The sequence below is a fragment of the Mustela nigripes genome, chromosome 12 (genome assembly GCF_022355385.1).
Source record: "Mustela nigripes isolate SB6536 chromosome 12, MUSNIG.SB6536, whole genome shotgun sequence".
NCBI classification, from domain to species: domain Eukaryota; kingdom Metazoa; phylum Chordata; class Mammalia; order Carnivora; family Mustelidae; genus Mustela; species Mustela nigripes.
This window is the reverse complement of record NC_081568.1, coordinates 113,392,605-113,408,709: the sequence shown is the minus strand read 5'-3', so window position 1 is coordinate 113,408,709 and position 16,105 is coordinate 113,392,605. Positions and strand designations below refer to the sequence as shown.

The 16,105-nt window shown below is 37.6% G+C and overlaps 1 protein-coding gene across 4 annotated transcripts in view; it reads right to left on the bottom strand.

Moving 5' to 3' along the window:
* Positions 1–16,105, bottom strand: part of POLR3G (RNA polymerase III subunit G) — a 107,581-nt gene that overhangs the window by 11,392 nt on the left and 80,084 nt on the right. For 3 of the 4 annotated variants that reach the window (XM_059418226.1, XM_059418224.1, XM_059418225.1), the window contains 3 exons: positions 15,686–15,742; positions 12,285–12,335; positions 427–509 (listed from right to left, as the gene is read on the bottom strand). In XM_059418226.1, the coding sequence (XP_059274209.1) occupies positions 427–509; positions 12,285–12,335; positions 15,686–15,742 (191 nt within the window). The remainder of the gene's footprint in view (positions 1–426; positions 510–12,284; positions 12,336–15,685; positions 15,743–16,105) is intronic. The other variant, XM_059418227.1, reaches the window with a different exon arrangement.

Below are 16,105 nucleotides of genomic sequence, written 5' to 3'. Positions count from 1 at the left end.
AAAAAAAAAAAAAAAAAAAGAAAAGAAGGACAGGATGGAGCTTTTTTTTTTTTAAAATATTTTATTTATTTATTTGACAGAGAGAGATCACAAGTAGGCAGAGAGGCAGGCAGAGAGAGAGAGAGGTGGAAGCAGGCTTCCCCGCTGAGCAGAGAGCCCGATGCGGGACTCGATCCCAGGACCCTGAGATCATGACCTGAGCCGAAGGCAGCGGCTTAACCCACTGAGCCACCCAGGCGCCCCAGGATGGAACTTTTTTTTATATCCCAGCCAACAATGTTCAAATCTTTCCAGTTACCCTGTATGATGGGCTTGTTTCTGCCAAATCCACATATTATCAAGTGAGAGAAGGTGGAAAGACTGGAAAAGATGAAAGAAGGCATGACACTTTTTCAGCTTGCTCAGATAGCAAGAAGAAAACCTTACCTCGATTTTTTTCAACACATCTGCAGTATTAGTGAGTGAAACGCCTTTGCTTGTATCTTTCGCCTTTTCGGATTTGGGGCCTGCTGAAGTAAAACCACTGTTAACACATATTTCTGTAACAGTAACTCTGCATTACGTTTTTTGGGTTTTTTTTTGCCTCTTCATATGCTGCCTAGCAGTGATATGTCATGGCGGACAATCACATAATTTGCAGACCGAATTAATTTTCTTAATTAAAGATAAAAATAATTTTCTTAAATAAAAATAGTATTTCTTAAATAAATAAAGAATAACTGAGTCAGCAGGCCTCACCAATTTTCCATGATGAGGAGTAAATGATAATCACTTAAAGGATGCTTTCTAACACTGTAACCAGATATATTTTTACCAGTACTGAAGATCTGTACTGGAAAGTAATGTTATTAAGGCCTACACTGACTACTAAAATGTTACCTAAGGTAGAAGCATGAGAGGACCAGAGAAAGACTCTCACAAATATATCATCTGCACTGGCTTCCTGTTCACTGATCAGTATATCTTATTTTAACTAGAGCAATTCAACCAGGTTTGGAAAATAAAAAACAAGTGCAGAATAAATATGCATTTGTCAATGGTTAAAGAAATGAGGAAGGAGTTATACTCATGCAACGTAAGCCTCATCTTTGGCATAAAGATTAAAATGGTTAAACTGAACGTATCTGTTACATGAATCTGAAAACTCAAAGCAATGTAAATAAAAAGTTTTAATGGCTTTTGGATTTTTTTTTAAGCCATATAAAAAAAATCATGCATTAGAGGCTATTCTACAACCACAGGGAATGGAGAATTATTTCATATATAGATCCAGCCAGTCAGTTACCAAAGCATTATGTTACCAAACTGTCCCATTGTGATCAAAAAGTATTATAGTCCTTTCCCCAAATCAAACTAAATACCTAGAAATTCCTTGGCAAGAGAGGAAATATGATTCAGAAAGATGTAATTTCATTAAAGATTAACATTTAACCTATAGAAGAACAAATTTCTAGATTGTGGTGGATGACTCATAACTGACAGAATTATAATTTACTGTGTTATACCAAATTGCCCCCAGGGAGTCACTGAGCTCAGAACCCCAACATATATATTTGTGACATTTTGCTCAGAAAAAAGGTAACAGTTAGATTTAATAATGGGTAACTTTCTCTGTTCCCCTTGAGGGTAAAAACCGTTTAATTTGAACTGTAGCACATAAAATGTAGTATCATATATGAACTAGATCTCAATATATATTATAATATAGATGCTAGAAAACATTAGTGTAAGAACCTATTTTAGCTAGAGCACTTCCATACAGGTTAAACAATAACCTTGTTGTTTAACCCTTAAACTGTCCCTGTAGCTCTTCCCCAAGGGACTTACTTAAAAACATGTCCGGAAACCAGTCCCAGGTAACAAAGCCTAAATACAAGGGTGGGTCAGCCCAGGTGGAGACATCAGATCAGTAGGGGACGCATACTGTCTCCCTAGTTACCAAGGAGTATGGGCCCCGCCCCTTGGGGCACATTTTGGGCGCCAATTCTGACCAAGGTGATAGGCTAATTCAAATATCTACTAGGGTAAATTGTAAATCAATTGGTCATTTATGTGTGACCTAACATGACTGTGCTGTGTGTTACAATTTCATTGGCCACCTGTGCATGGCCAGGCCTAACCATATGGCCTTTGCCCTTAAAAGGTAGTCTGTGAAGCAGAGAGAGGTCGCCCTCTCTGTAAGAGGTGTGGCCCCGAACGTTTGGTTTGATTCTTGATGCTTGGTGCGAAATAAAGCTTTGCTTGGCCTTCACTTTGTATCAGTCTCGCTCCTTTATTCACGGACCCATTATTGGGGGACTTAACAATTAGCTAAGAATGTAACTTACTCACATCATAAAGTCTTTTTCTCTAAGAATCTTCTGTTGAATTACTTAAGTTTCCTAACACACAAGGCTATTAACTGGGTATTATAGAACATGGTCAGGTAAATAAACTTATTAAAAACTACTGATCTCTTGGGGCACCTGGGTGGCTCAGTCGGTTGAGCAGCTGACTCTTCATTTTGGCTCAGGTCATGATCTCAGGGTCCTGGGATTAAGCCCCATGTCAGGCTCGACACTCAGTAGCAAATCTGTTTCAGGATTCTCTTTCTTCCTCTGGCTCACTCTCTCTCTCTCTCAAATAAATAAATCTTAAAAATTAAAAACAACAACAACAACAACAACAACAACAAACCACTACTGATCTCTTAACTAAGAAAGTCAGTTGCTGAAAGGCCACTAAGCATCTTTTGGTACTTATAAATCTGGTTTTATATAATCACAAATTCTTTTATGTATAACTGGGAGAGAAGTGTCAAATTACCAAAATTTGTTGGGATGCTTGGGTGGCTCAGTTGGTTGAGTGTCTGACTCTTGGTTTTGGCTCAGGTCATGATCTGAGGGTTGTGAGACAGAGCCCCAAGTTGGGCCACGTGCTCAGTGGGGAGTTTGGAATTCTCTCCCTCTCCTTCCCCCTCTGCCCCTTTCCCAACCTACATGGTTTCTCACTCTCTTTCTAAAATAAATAAATCTTTTAAAGAAATTGCAAAAATTTGTTAAAAGACTGTTTTAACCCAGAAACATTAATATGCATTTTTTCATCTTTGGCCAAATACATGCATATATTTGATTTTTTAGTTAGTTTGTTTGTTTTTGTTTCTTTCAATACCTGCCAATAGCTGGTTCTTCAAGAAACAAAGTTTTTCAGTCATTGTCTTTTTTGGGTACTGTTTACTTTCATGTAAATCAGTGAAGGTCATTTTAACAAAAGAGAGAGGGAGGGGGTAGAGAGAGGGTAGTGGGGTTATGGACATTAGGGAGGGTATGTGCTATGGTGAGTGCTGTGAAGTGTGTAAACCTGAAGATTCACAGACCTGCACCCCTGGGGCTAATAATACAGTATATATTTATTTTTTAAAAAACATGCAAAAAATGAAAAAAACAAAAACAAAAACAAAAGAGAGAGTATAAGTTTATCAGGAATAAAACACAGAAATTTTACAATATGCAAAAAAAAAAAAAAAAGCTCAGAATAGAAACAGAAAGTTTTGTGGTTGTTGTCTTATTTTTTAACAAATGGAAATTCTGACACATTGGACATTTTTACTAATAATCAATTTGTATTTAAAGTTCCAGGGATGAGCAGTAGTGTGACGTATTTGAAAATATCAATTTTTCCAAATCAGATACATTCTTTTTTGGCTCTTTAAAGTCTGCTATAAATTTGTGATTCATCAAGACATAACCAGTATTAGTGTATGATATTATACTATAAAAATAATATATTTGCCTAATAAAAGCCAAAGGTACAAAAGATAGGAGATAAACTATTATATCTCAACATACAGCATTTTGGTTTTTTAAAAAATATAATATTTTATATTCAAGCAAGCTAAATATTCTTATAAATTGTAGTTCTGAGGTAAAACAAAATAAAAATATTTCCACTTTAAATACATATGTTAGAACTTATTGAATTATATATTCCAAATATATGCATTTTATTACATGTCAAAGGTAATTCAATAGAGCTATTAAAAGGGGAGGGGAATCTCTTTCAAAAAACAAGAAATAAAGCAATACTTCCTATTCTAAGAGGCCAACATTACCCTAATACCAAAACCAGACAAATACTACAACAAAAGAAACAGGGGCACCTGAGTGACTCAGTTGGTTAAAGCCTCTGCTTTCAGCTCAGGTCATGATCTCAGGGTCCTGTGCTCGAGCCCTGCATTGGGCTCTCTCCTTAGCAGGGAGCCTGCTTTCCCCCCCTACTCTCTGCCTGCCTCTCTGCCTACTTGTGATCTCTGTCTGTCAATAAATAAATAAAATCTCTAAAAAAAAAAAAAAAAGGAAACAGAAAACCAGTATCTCTCATGAACATATAAGCAAAAATGGTCAACAAAATATTTCCAAATCCAATCCCACAATGTATAGAAAGAATAATACATCATGACCTAGTAGGACTCATCACAGGTATGCAAGGCTGGTTCAACCTTCCAAAATCAATTAACATAATCCACCACATTAATGGGTTAAAGAAGAAAAATCATGTGATCATATCAACAGATGCAGTAAAAGCATTTGACAAAATCAAACACCCATTCATCAAAAAAACTCTTAGTAAACAAGTAGAGGGGAACTTTGTAAACTTGATAAAGAATAGCTATAAAAAAACCCATAGCTACATCACACTTAGTGGTGAAAAGCTTGACACTTTCCCACTAAGACTAGGGACAAGGCAAGAAAGTTCCTTCTTATCATTCCTTTCAACAGATTTGGAAGGAAGACATAAAAGTGTCTTCATTCACAGATGACATGATCATCTATGCAGAAAATCTGAAGGAATGAGGCAAAAACTGTGGAAACTAGTAAGTGATTGTAGAAAGGTTGCAGGAGGGGCACTTGGGTGGCTCAGTGGGTTAAGCCTCTGCTTTCAGCTCAGGTCATAATCTCAGGGTCCTGGGATCGAGCCCCGCATTGGGCTTTCTGCTTGGCAGGGAGCCTGCTTACCCCTCTATCTCTGCCTGCCTTCCTGCCTACTTGTGATCTCTCTCTCGCTCTGTCAAATAAATAAATAAAATCTTAAAAAAAAAAAAAAAAAGAAGGGTTGCAGGATACAAGGTTAATATACAAAGGTCAGTTTTGGGCTGAAAGAATGAGACAAAAACTCTGGAAACTAATAAGCGATTATAGAAGGATTTCAAGATACAAGGTTAATACACAAAAGTCAATATATATTTCCTATACACCAAAAATGAGCAAATGGAATTTGAAATTATAAATCTGATACTACTTACATTAGCACCCCCCACACACAAAATACTTAGATACAAACCTAACAAAATATGTATAGAGTCTATATGAAGAAAACCACAAAACTCTGAAGAATGAGGTCAAAGAACTAAATAAATGGAGAAATATTCCATGTTCATGGATAGTAAGACTCAGTACTGTCAAGATGATAGTTCTCCTAACTTCATCTTTGGATTCAATGCAATTTTGGTCAATATCCTAGTAAGTTATTTTACAGTATCAGCAAACTGTTTCTAATGATTGTGTGGAGAGGCAAAAGATCCAGAATAGCCAACATAATGTTGAAGGAAAGAACAAAGTTGGAGGACTGACAATACTGGACTTTATTTTATTTTAAATGGCATTGGAACAACTAAACTTCCACATGCATAAGATGAGTCTAGGTAGATCTTACACCCTTCATCAAAATTAAATCAAAATGGACCACAGCCTAAATGCAAAACACAGAACTACAAAACTCTTAAAAGATAACATAAGAGAAAATCTAGATGACCTTGAGCTTGGTGATGACTTCTTAGATATAATACCAAAGCCATGATTTATGAAAGCAATAACTGAGAAGTTGGACTTCATTAAAATTTAAAAACTCTGCCTTGCAAAAGATAATGTCAGGAGACAGAAAACAAACCACAGACTGAGAGAAAGTATTTGCAAAAGACATATCTGATAAAGGACTGTGTGAAATAATAGGAAAGATATATATTGGTCTCTGTTTCTGGTTCCTGACACAGAACTCCTAAAACTTATAATTTCTTAAGTGATAAGAACACTAGGAGCATGTTTTGTTCTAATATTTAGTCTTTGAAACTGGTTCCTGACAGAGTTCCTAATCCTTTGGAATTTACTTGGTAATAGGAGTGTCTTTTGTTCTAAGGAGGCCATTCTTGGTGGGCTCCTGGATCGCTTCAAGAGGGAGGCTAGTCACAAAACAGGACAAACTATGATTAAAAGACTGGAATTTTCAGGGGCGCCTGGGTGGCTCAGGTCATGATCCCAGGGTCCTGGGATTATGCCCCACATCAGGCTCCTTGCTCAGCAGGGAGCCTGCTTCCCCCCTCTCCCTCTGCCTGCTTCTCTGCCTACTTGTGATCTCTATCTCTCTTTCAAATAAATAAATAAAATCTAAAAAAAAAAAGAAATTGGTATTTTTCAGCTCTATTCCCCATTCCCAGGGAATGGGGAGAGGGACTGGAGATTGAATTAATGAGTGATCATACCTATATGATGAAGTCTCTATATAAATCACCAAAGTATGGGGATTTGAGGAGTTTCCTGCTTGGTAAACACATGCACATAGTGGGAAGAGGGTACACCTCAAATCCACAGAAACAGAAGTTGCTGTGTTGGGAACCCTTCTAAACCTTGCCCTATCTATCTCTTCATCTGATGTCCATCTATATTCTTTATCATATCCTTCATTAAATAATAAACTGGTAAGCCTAAGTGTTTCCCTGAGTTCTGTGAGCTGTTCTAGCAAATGGAATCCAAGTGGGAGGAGGGTCATGGGAACCTCTGATCTGTAGCAAAGTCAGACAGAAGTTGTGGGTAATGCGGGGAACCTACTACTTGAAACTGGTATCTGAAGTGGGGAATAGTCTTGCTGGGCTGAGCCCTCAACTTGTGGGGTCTGTGTTAATTCTAGTTGCTGTTGGAATTGAATTACATTATAAGACATCCAGCTGCAGAGAACAGCTTGGTTTGGGGAAAAAATTCCACACACCTGGTGTCAGAAATGTTGTGGTGGTAGTATGAGAGTAAAGGAGAAACTCACAGCATAAACTGTGAGTTTTTCCTATAGACTGTTATCCAACATATACAAAGAACTAAAACTCAACAGTAAGAATGTGCACACACACACACACACACACACACACACACACACAGACATACACAAACATTAAAAAGTGGGCCAAAGACCTTAACAGACATCTTGCCAAACAAGATACTCAAATGGCAAGTAAGCATACACAAAGATGCTTCACATTTGTCACCAGGAAATGCACATTAAAACAGCAGTGAGATACTACCACATACCTATTAGAATGGCCAATCCAGAACACTGACAATACCAAATGCTAGCCAGGATGAGTAAAAACAGGAACTCTCATTGGTTGCTAGTGGGAATGCAAAATGGCAGAGGAACTTTAGAAGACAGTTTAATGGTTTCTTGCAGAACTAAACATATTCTTACCAGATAGTCCAGCAATCATCCTCCTTGGCATTTAATCAAAGGAGCTGAAAACTTATGTCCACACACAACAATGGATGTTTATAACAATTTTATTCATAATTGCCAAACCTTGGAAGCAATCAAGATGACATTTAGTAGGTAAATGTGGCACATTCAAACAATGGAATATTATTTAGTGCTAACAAAAAAATGAGCTGTCATGCCATGAAAAGTCATGGAGGAAACTTAAATGCATTCTACTAAGTAAAAGAAGCCAATCTGAAAAGGCTACATACTGTACGCCTCCAACTCTATGACATTTTGGAAAAGGCAAAGCTGTGGAGACAGTAAAACGATCAGTGGTTGCCAGGGTTTAGGAGGAGGAAGGGATGAAAAGGCAGAGCACAGAGAATTTTTCAAGCAGTGAAAGTACTCTATGATAATACAACTGTGGACATGTGTCATTATGCATTTGCCAAAACCCACAGAATGCAAAATAACAAGAATGAATCCTAAAGTAAACTATGGGCTCTGTGTAATAGTGCTATGTCAAGGTAGGATCATTAATTGTTACAAATGTACCACTCTTGTGGGGGATGTTAATAATGGGGGAGACTATGCATGTGTGGTTTCAGGGAGCATACGGGAAATCTGTACTTATCTGTTCAATTTTCCTGTGAATCTTAAACTGCTCTAAAAATGAAATTTATTAAAAAGCAAAACATAAAATACAAGGCCTGATAAAAAGAGAGGGGTAAGAGATGGGGGTATTTCTTCTCTTCTCTTAGTTTCTACTCCATTGTTGTTAACTTTTCTGGCTACTTCCTTTTTTCTCTCTTTATTCTTTATATCCAAATTTCCCAAATACTCATTTATGCTAGCTGCCCCCTTTTCCTAAATTCTCATTTACTGTTTAAGCTATTCCAATCTGAACTCTACCCTTACGAATCTTTTAAAAAGCTCTCACTGAGGGTAGCCTGGATGGCTCAGTCAGTTATGCATCAGACTCTTGATTTTGGCTCACGTCATGCTCTCAGGGTTATGAGATTGAGCCCCATGTCAGCTCGGAGTCTGCTTGAGATTTTCTCTCTCCCTCTCCCTTCACCTCTCCCCCTCACATTCTCTCTCTAAATAAACAAACAAATGAAATCTTTAAAAAATGAGAAAAGGTCTCACTAAGGTCAACAATGATCAACATGTCAAAAATTAATTTACATTTTCCAATCTTTATCTTACTTGCCTCACAGCAACTTTGTTTAACCTCCTTTAACACTGTTGTTACCTCTTTTTTTTTTTTTAATTTGACAGAGAGAGATCACAAACAGGCAGAGAAGCAGACAGAGAGAGAGGATGAAGCAGGCTCCCCGCTGAGCAGAGAGCCTGATACGGGGCTCGATCCCAGGACCCTGAGATCATGACCTGAGCCGAAGGCAGCGGCTTAACCCACTGAGCCACCCAGGTGCCCCTGTTGTTGCCTCTTGAAATAGTCTCTACTTCTTTTTTGTTTTTAAGATTTTATTTATTTAATAAATAATAAATAATTATTTATTTATTTGAGAGAAAGAAAGCACAAGAGCAGGGGAAGCAGCAGGAGGAGAGGGAGAAGCAGACTACCTGCTGAGTAGGAGCCTGATGCAGGACTCAATCCCAGGACCCTGAGATCATGACCCGAGCAGAAGGCAAATGCTTAACTGAGACACCCAAGTACCCTGAAATAGTCTCTACTTCTTGTGTACTCTTGCTTCCATAGTTCTACTCTCTTGGGCTCGCCTCTCTTCTTCCCCTCTCTCTTTTTTTTTCCATCTCCTCTGTCAGCCTATTAAAGTTTGGCATTTCTCCAAGGTTAGGCTTAGGCCTTCATTTCCTCTAATTCTCTAATTTCACCCTAGACAATCTCATACTTTCCTCATAGTCTCAATTATAGTATCTATGTTAATTACTATCATCTCCATTTTTAGGTTCACCCCCTTGTACTCAACAACATGCTTAACATTTCTACTGCTATATTTCAAAGGAACCTTAAAGACCACCTTTAACCTGAACTTATGACCTTCCCCTCACAAACCTGGTCTTTCTCCAATGTTCTTCCCTCAATTCCATTAGTAATTTCTTATTCATCTTTCAATCTGGACTTCCTATTCTGTTTCTCAAAGAAACCCCTGACCTCCCAATGAGGACATTGTGTTTTTGTTTAATGTTTTTACTCCATTTGACTGTAAGCCCCATTAGGGCAAGGATTATTCCCATTTTGCTCATTGTTTTATTCCTTTTACACAGTGTCTGGCATTAGTAGATGCTCAATAACTTTTTCGTCAGTGGAATTATGAAAGAATAACACATTAGAAACTTTCACTTTGGTATTTTATGTACAATATAAAGTTCTAATCCACCAGTTCCCAAATGTTAGCAGTTTGAAATGTTTAAGCTAAAGACTTAAAATATATGCATAGCAAAGGAAACAGTCGACAAAGCCAAAAGACAGCCAACAGTATGGGAGAAGATATTTGCAAATGACATATCAGGTAAAGGGCTAGTATTCAAAATCTATAAAGAACTTATCAAACTCAACACCCAAAGAACAAATAATCTAATCAAGAAATGGCCAGAGGACATGAACAGACATTTCTGCAAAAAAGACCTCCAGATGGCCAACAGACACATGAAAAAGTGCTCAACATCACTTGGCAACAGGGAAATACAAATCAAAACCACAGTGAGATACCACGTCACACCAGTCAGAGTGGCTAAAATCAACAAGTCAGGAAATGACAGATATTGGCCAGGATGTGGAGAAAGGAGGTCCCTCCTACTGTTGGTGGGAATGCAAGCTGGTGCAGCCACTCTGGCAAACAGCATAGAGGTTTCTCAGAAAGTTAAAAATAGAACTACCTTATAATCCAGCAATCGCACTATTGGGTATTTACCCCAAAGATACAAATGTAGCAATCCAAAGGTGTACTTGGACCTCAATAATTTATAGCAGCAATGTCCACAATGGCCAAACTATGGAAAAACCAGATATGCCCATCGACAGTTGAATGGATAAAGAAGATTTGGTATATATGTATACACACACACACACACACACACACACACAGAGGAATATTACTCAACCATCAAAAAAGGAAATCTTGCCATTTGTAATGATGTGGGCATTACAATAAGCAAAATAAGTCAATCAGAGAAAGACAATTATCATTTGATTTCACTCATATGTGGAATTTAAGAAACAAAACAGAGGACCATAGGGGAAGAGAGGAAAAAATAAAACAAGATGAAACCAGAGAGGGAGACAAACTGTAAGAGACTCTTAATCATAGGAAACAAACCAAGGGTTGCTGGATTTAGTGGGGGGATGGGGTAATTGGATGATGGTCATTAAGGAGGGCACATGATGTAATGAGCACTGAACATTATGTTAAGACTAGTGAATTACAGACCTGTACCTCAAAATGAATAATAAATTATGTTAGTTAATTGAAAAAAAAACTTAAAATATAGGTTGTATAACCATTAAAAAAGTTTCAAATATGCTAAATTGCAATATATGTCTCCAAAGGCAAAGGAAACAAAAGCGAAAAGGAAATTTTGGGACTTCATCAAGACCAAAAGATTCTGCATAGCAAAGCAAACAGTCAACAAAATGAAGAGGCAACTCATAGAATGCTGATATCCAATATCTATAAAGAACTCCTCAAACAACTCACACAAATAGATAACCATGTCAAAAAATGGGCAGAAGACATGAACAGACACTTCTCCAAGGAAGACATACAAGTGGCTAACAGACACATGAAAAAATGTTCATCATCATTAGCCATCAGGGAGATTCAAATCAAAACCACATTGAGATACCACCTGACACCAGTTAGAATGGCCAAAATTAACAACACAGTAAACAATGTGTGTTGGAGAGGATGTGGAAAAAGGAGAACCCTCTTACACTGTTGGTGGGAATGCAAGTTGGTGTAGTCACTTTGGAAATCAGTGTGGAGATTCCGTAAGAAATTAAAAATAGAGCTTCCTATGACCCTGCAATTGCACTAAGGGGTATTAGTGAAAAGGGCCATCTGTACCCCAATGATCATAGCAGCAATGGCCACAGTCGCGCAACTGTGTAAAGAACCAAGATGACCTTCAACGAACGAATGGATAAGGAAGATATGGTCCATATATAAAATGGAGTATTATGCCTCCATCAGAAAGGATGAATACCCAACTTTTGTATCAACATGGATGGGACTGGAAGAGATTATGCTGAGTGTACTAAGTCAAGTGGAGAGAGTCAATTATCACATGGTTTCACTTACTTGTGGAGCATAAGGAATAACATGGAGGACATTGGGAGAAGGAGAGGAGAAATGAATTGGGGGAAATCAGAGGGGGAGACTGTGAGAGACTGTGGACTCTGAGAAACAAAATGAGGGTTTTGGAGGAGAGGGGGTTGGGGGGTTGGGTGAGCCCGGTGGTGGGTATTATGAAGGGCACCTATTGCATGGAGCACTGGGTGTGGTACATAAACAATGAATTTTGGAACACTCAAAAAAAAATTTAATTTAATTTAAAAAATTGTTTATATACTTGAAAAGTCTTTCTTGGCACATCAAAATTCCATAATTAAAGAAAGGAAAAACAACTAAACAAACCAAAACGAAATGAAAATCGACAACAAAAACTTTTAACAAAATAACCAAATGCTAAATATATTTTAGGGAAAAGCATTCAGAACACTGAGTGTAACTTCAGATTGATAATTCAATAAATAGAATTTGAGCAATAACTTTTTTTAACCTGGATTATTACATTAGTCAATGTACCTTTTTTACACTTCTTCCTTGGCATCATTTCTCTTGGGAGTCTTCTCCAATCTGCATGTACAAAAGAAAAAAATACAAAAACTGAAATTCCCCTTAGGGATTAGCGGCACTCACTCAACATGACTATTTTAAAGGACATGAGAGGGGGCACCTGGGTGGCTCAGTGGGTTAAAGCCTCTGCCTTCAGCTCGGTCATGATCCCAAGATCCTGGGATCAAGCTCCACATCAGGCTCTCTGCTCAGCGGGGAGCCTGCTTCCCCCCCCTCTCTCTGCCTGCTTCTCTGCCTACTGGTGATCTCTGTCAAATAAATAAAATCTTTAAAAAAAAAAAAAAAGGACATGACAGGAGCACCTGGGTGGCTCATTCAGTGAATCATCTGACTTCAACTCAGGTTGTGATGTCAGGGTTCTGGAATTGAGCCCTGAGCTGGGCTCAATGCTCAGCGGGTAGTCTGCTTGTGCCTCTCTCTCTGCTCCTCCCCTTGCTCATGTTCTCTCTCTCTCTTTCTCTCTCAAATAAATAAATGAAATATTTTTTTAAAAACCAACAACACAACAACAAAAAACAAAGGATATGATGGGATCATCTGGGTGGCTCAGTAGGTTAAGCACCGAACTCTTGGTTTCAGCTCAAGTCATGATCTGAGGGTTGTGAGATTGAATCCTGGATCAGGGCCTAAGATTCTCTCTCCCTCTCTCTCTATCCAGCCCCCTCTCAAATAAAAAAATAAATCTTTAAAAAGAATAAATGACATTACTGTTGCTTCTGCAATGAAAATAAAATTTCCTAATATCTGACTGTACAGATTTAGCTTGGGAATCAAAATATAATAGTAACATATTTTCTCCTATGAAGAAGAAAATTTTATTTAAAAAATTGGGAGGTGGGGCGCCTGGGTGGCTTAGTCGGTTAAGCATCTGCCTTCCTCTTGGGTCATGATCTCAGTCAGCGTCCTGGATCAAGTCCTGCATCGGGCTTCTAGCTCAGTAGAGTTTCTGGTTCTCCCTCTCCCTTGGCCTGCAGTTCCCCTGCTTGTGCTCCCTCTCTCTCTCTCAAACTGCATCAAATAAATAAATAAAATCTTTAAAAAATAAAAACAACTTTGAGGCATCTGGCTGGCTCAGTCAGTACAGCATGTGACTCTGATCTTAGGGTCGTGAGTTCGGTCCCACATGGAATGCAGAGATCATTAAATAAATAAACAAACTTAAAAAAAAAACCCAACTTTGTAATAGTGCCATAAAATTTATATGACATTCCTTCAATAGCTACATAGTATTTATCTAATCAATCTTAAATACAGAAATTTTCATAACAAGAAAAATAATGTAAGAAAATTTTTATGAAGTTACTCATAAAATACTGTTTGATAAAAAGTTTCTAAATTAGTATGTATAGAATCCCATTAAAAAATAAACCTAACATATATTTTTATATATTTAATATTTGTGCAGGGAAACCTCTAGGTTCTGAACAAAATATGACAATAATTCTCTGTGGGTGTTAAGATTACAGCTGCTTTTCTTACATATTATTTATTATTTGACTCTGCTGTATTTTGTAAGTTTTCTATAGTGACATGTATATCTTGCAAAATAAGGAATTGTTTTTTCAAAAGTTAAAATATGTGACCACAATCCCAACATGTGCAAAATTAAATAAACAATTCTAAAAATTATCCCAAAACTTTATAATTAAAAATATAAATAGCGAAAAAATGGTAATTCTCTTTAAGAAATAATTTTGCCTGGGGGTACCTGGGGGGCTCAGGCACTTGAGCCTCAGGTTCTTGATTTCAGCTCAGGTCATGATCTCAGGGTTGTGGGTGAGATTGAGCCTGTGGGGAGTCTGCTTGAGATTTTCTCTCTCTCTCTCTCCCTCTGCCTCATCCGCTGCACTCTTTCTCTCAAATAAATAAGTAATCTTTAACAAAATTTTTTGCCTTGAATTAGCTATACAATTTCTCTAATTAGTCACTTTATTCCAATTTTTAAAAAAGAATGATTTATTCATTTTAGAGAGAAAGAGGACACATGAGCAGGAGGGATTCCTCACTGAGTATGGAGCCCTATGTGGGGCTATATCCCCAAACCAAGATTCAGATGCTCAACTAACTGGGCCACCCAAGCGTCCCAGTTTCTTTACGTTTTGAAGCACAGAACTAATTAGAAAAATGAAACAACATGAAAATAGATTTAAAAAAATACTGCCTGTCAAGAAAAGCTCAGTGTAGTCTGCAGAAAGCATTTGTATCTCAAGCTATTTTACCTGAACTACTAAATTTGGCTTTGAATCTATTTCTGCTTTTATAAGTGAGTCACAGATGATCATGAAAAGGTATGTAAAGAGAATCATTCAGGAAATGAATATTTATGATGTGGCAGATGTGAAAGATCTGAGACAGGAGATAGGAGAGTGTTCAAGGGGAATCCAACCTTATCAATGATCTAACCTGGAAAGATCACTATAACCCATGCAAGCAATAATGCTGGTAAATGCCATTTATAAAGACAGTTTCCACAAAACACCAAGAATAGAAGTCAAAGGGAAGTAAGTTAAAAATGAGAAGACCTGGGTTCTAGTCGTACTTAACAAGTCACCCTGATAAATCACTCCATTTCTATGGCAATGTTTCTTTATCTGCAAAATGAATGAGCTGGATGAAATCTCTCTAGCTTCTTCCATCTTGCCTGTGCTTAAGGAAAATTTGTGAACACTGAAAAACACTCTCTTAGCTATGGTTCTATTGAAAAGGTATCTTAACAAATAAAAATAGTCTCTGTGTGCTTGAAAGAAAGGAAGATCCACGAGCATGACTTAAAAATGTCCTTTAACTAGTCTTGTTTTCTCCTCAAAAGCTGTAAAATCACTCACAAACACAGAAGTATTACTGGTACTGTAGATTAAAACTGTAATTGTAGCAAATGGAAACGGAAAGCCCAAATGGGTTTGGCAAGTCCTATTTTATAAAAAAGTATCTTAAGAACTTTAAAATCGGGCACCTGGGTGGCTCAGTGGGTTAAGCCTCTGCCTTCGGCTCAGGTCATGATCTCAGGGTCCTGGCACTGAGGCTCATATCAGGCTCTCTGCTCAGCGAGGAGCCTGCTTCCCTTCTCTATCTCTGCCTGCCTCTCTGTCTACGTATGACTTCTCTCTGTGTCAAATAAATAAATAAATAAATAAGAACTTCAAAATCACTTCAACTCTTCCTTGTTATAATATAAGGAAATATCCTAGTTTTCAAAGGATATACATTACTAATTAATTACAGGAAAGGAACCAGGCTATTTTCCTATAGCATTAATCCCTATGGTGAAAATAGAAAAATTTCCCTAAAAAAATATGGGGTAGGGAAATAAACTTTAAACATTACTTTAATACTCTCACTTTTATAATTACCTGGTATCCATTCCTCTTTGTACACCTTCATGTATCTTTTACTATATCTTTCAATATCTAGAAAAAAGAGAAGAAAGTGTTCATTAGAGAAGTCAAGAATAAGCCTGAACTTCAGCCACTCGTAAGCCATAACTAAAAACAGCAGATACATCTTTTATTTCAGGGTCCCTGGGTGGCTCAGTTGGTTAAGTGTCTGCCTTTGGTTCAGATCATGATCCCAGGGTCCTGGGATAAGAGCCCTAAACCATGTTCCCTGTTCAGTGGGGATCCTGCTTCTCCCTCTCCCTCTGCCGTTCCCCCTGCTTGTGCTTGTTCTCTCTCTCTCTCTCTCTGTTAAATAAATAAATAAATAAATAAATAAATAATTTGAAAACAAAACAAAACAAACCCCAAAAAACAACTTTTATTTCACACATAGGG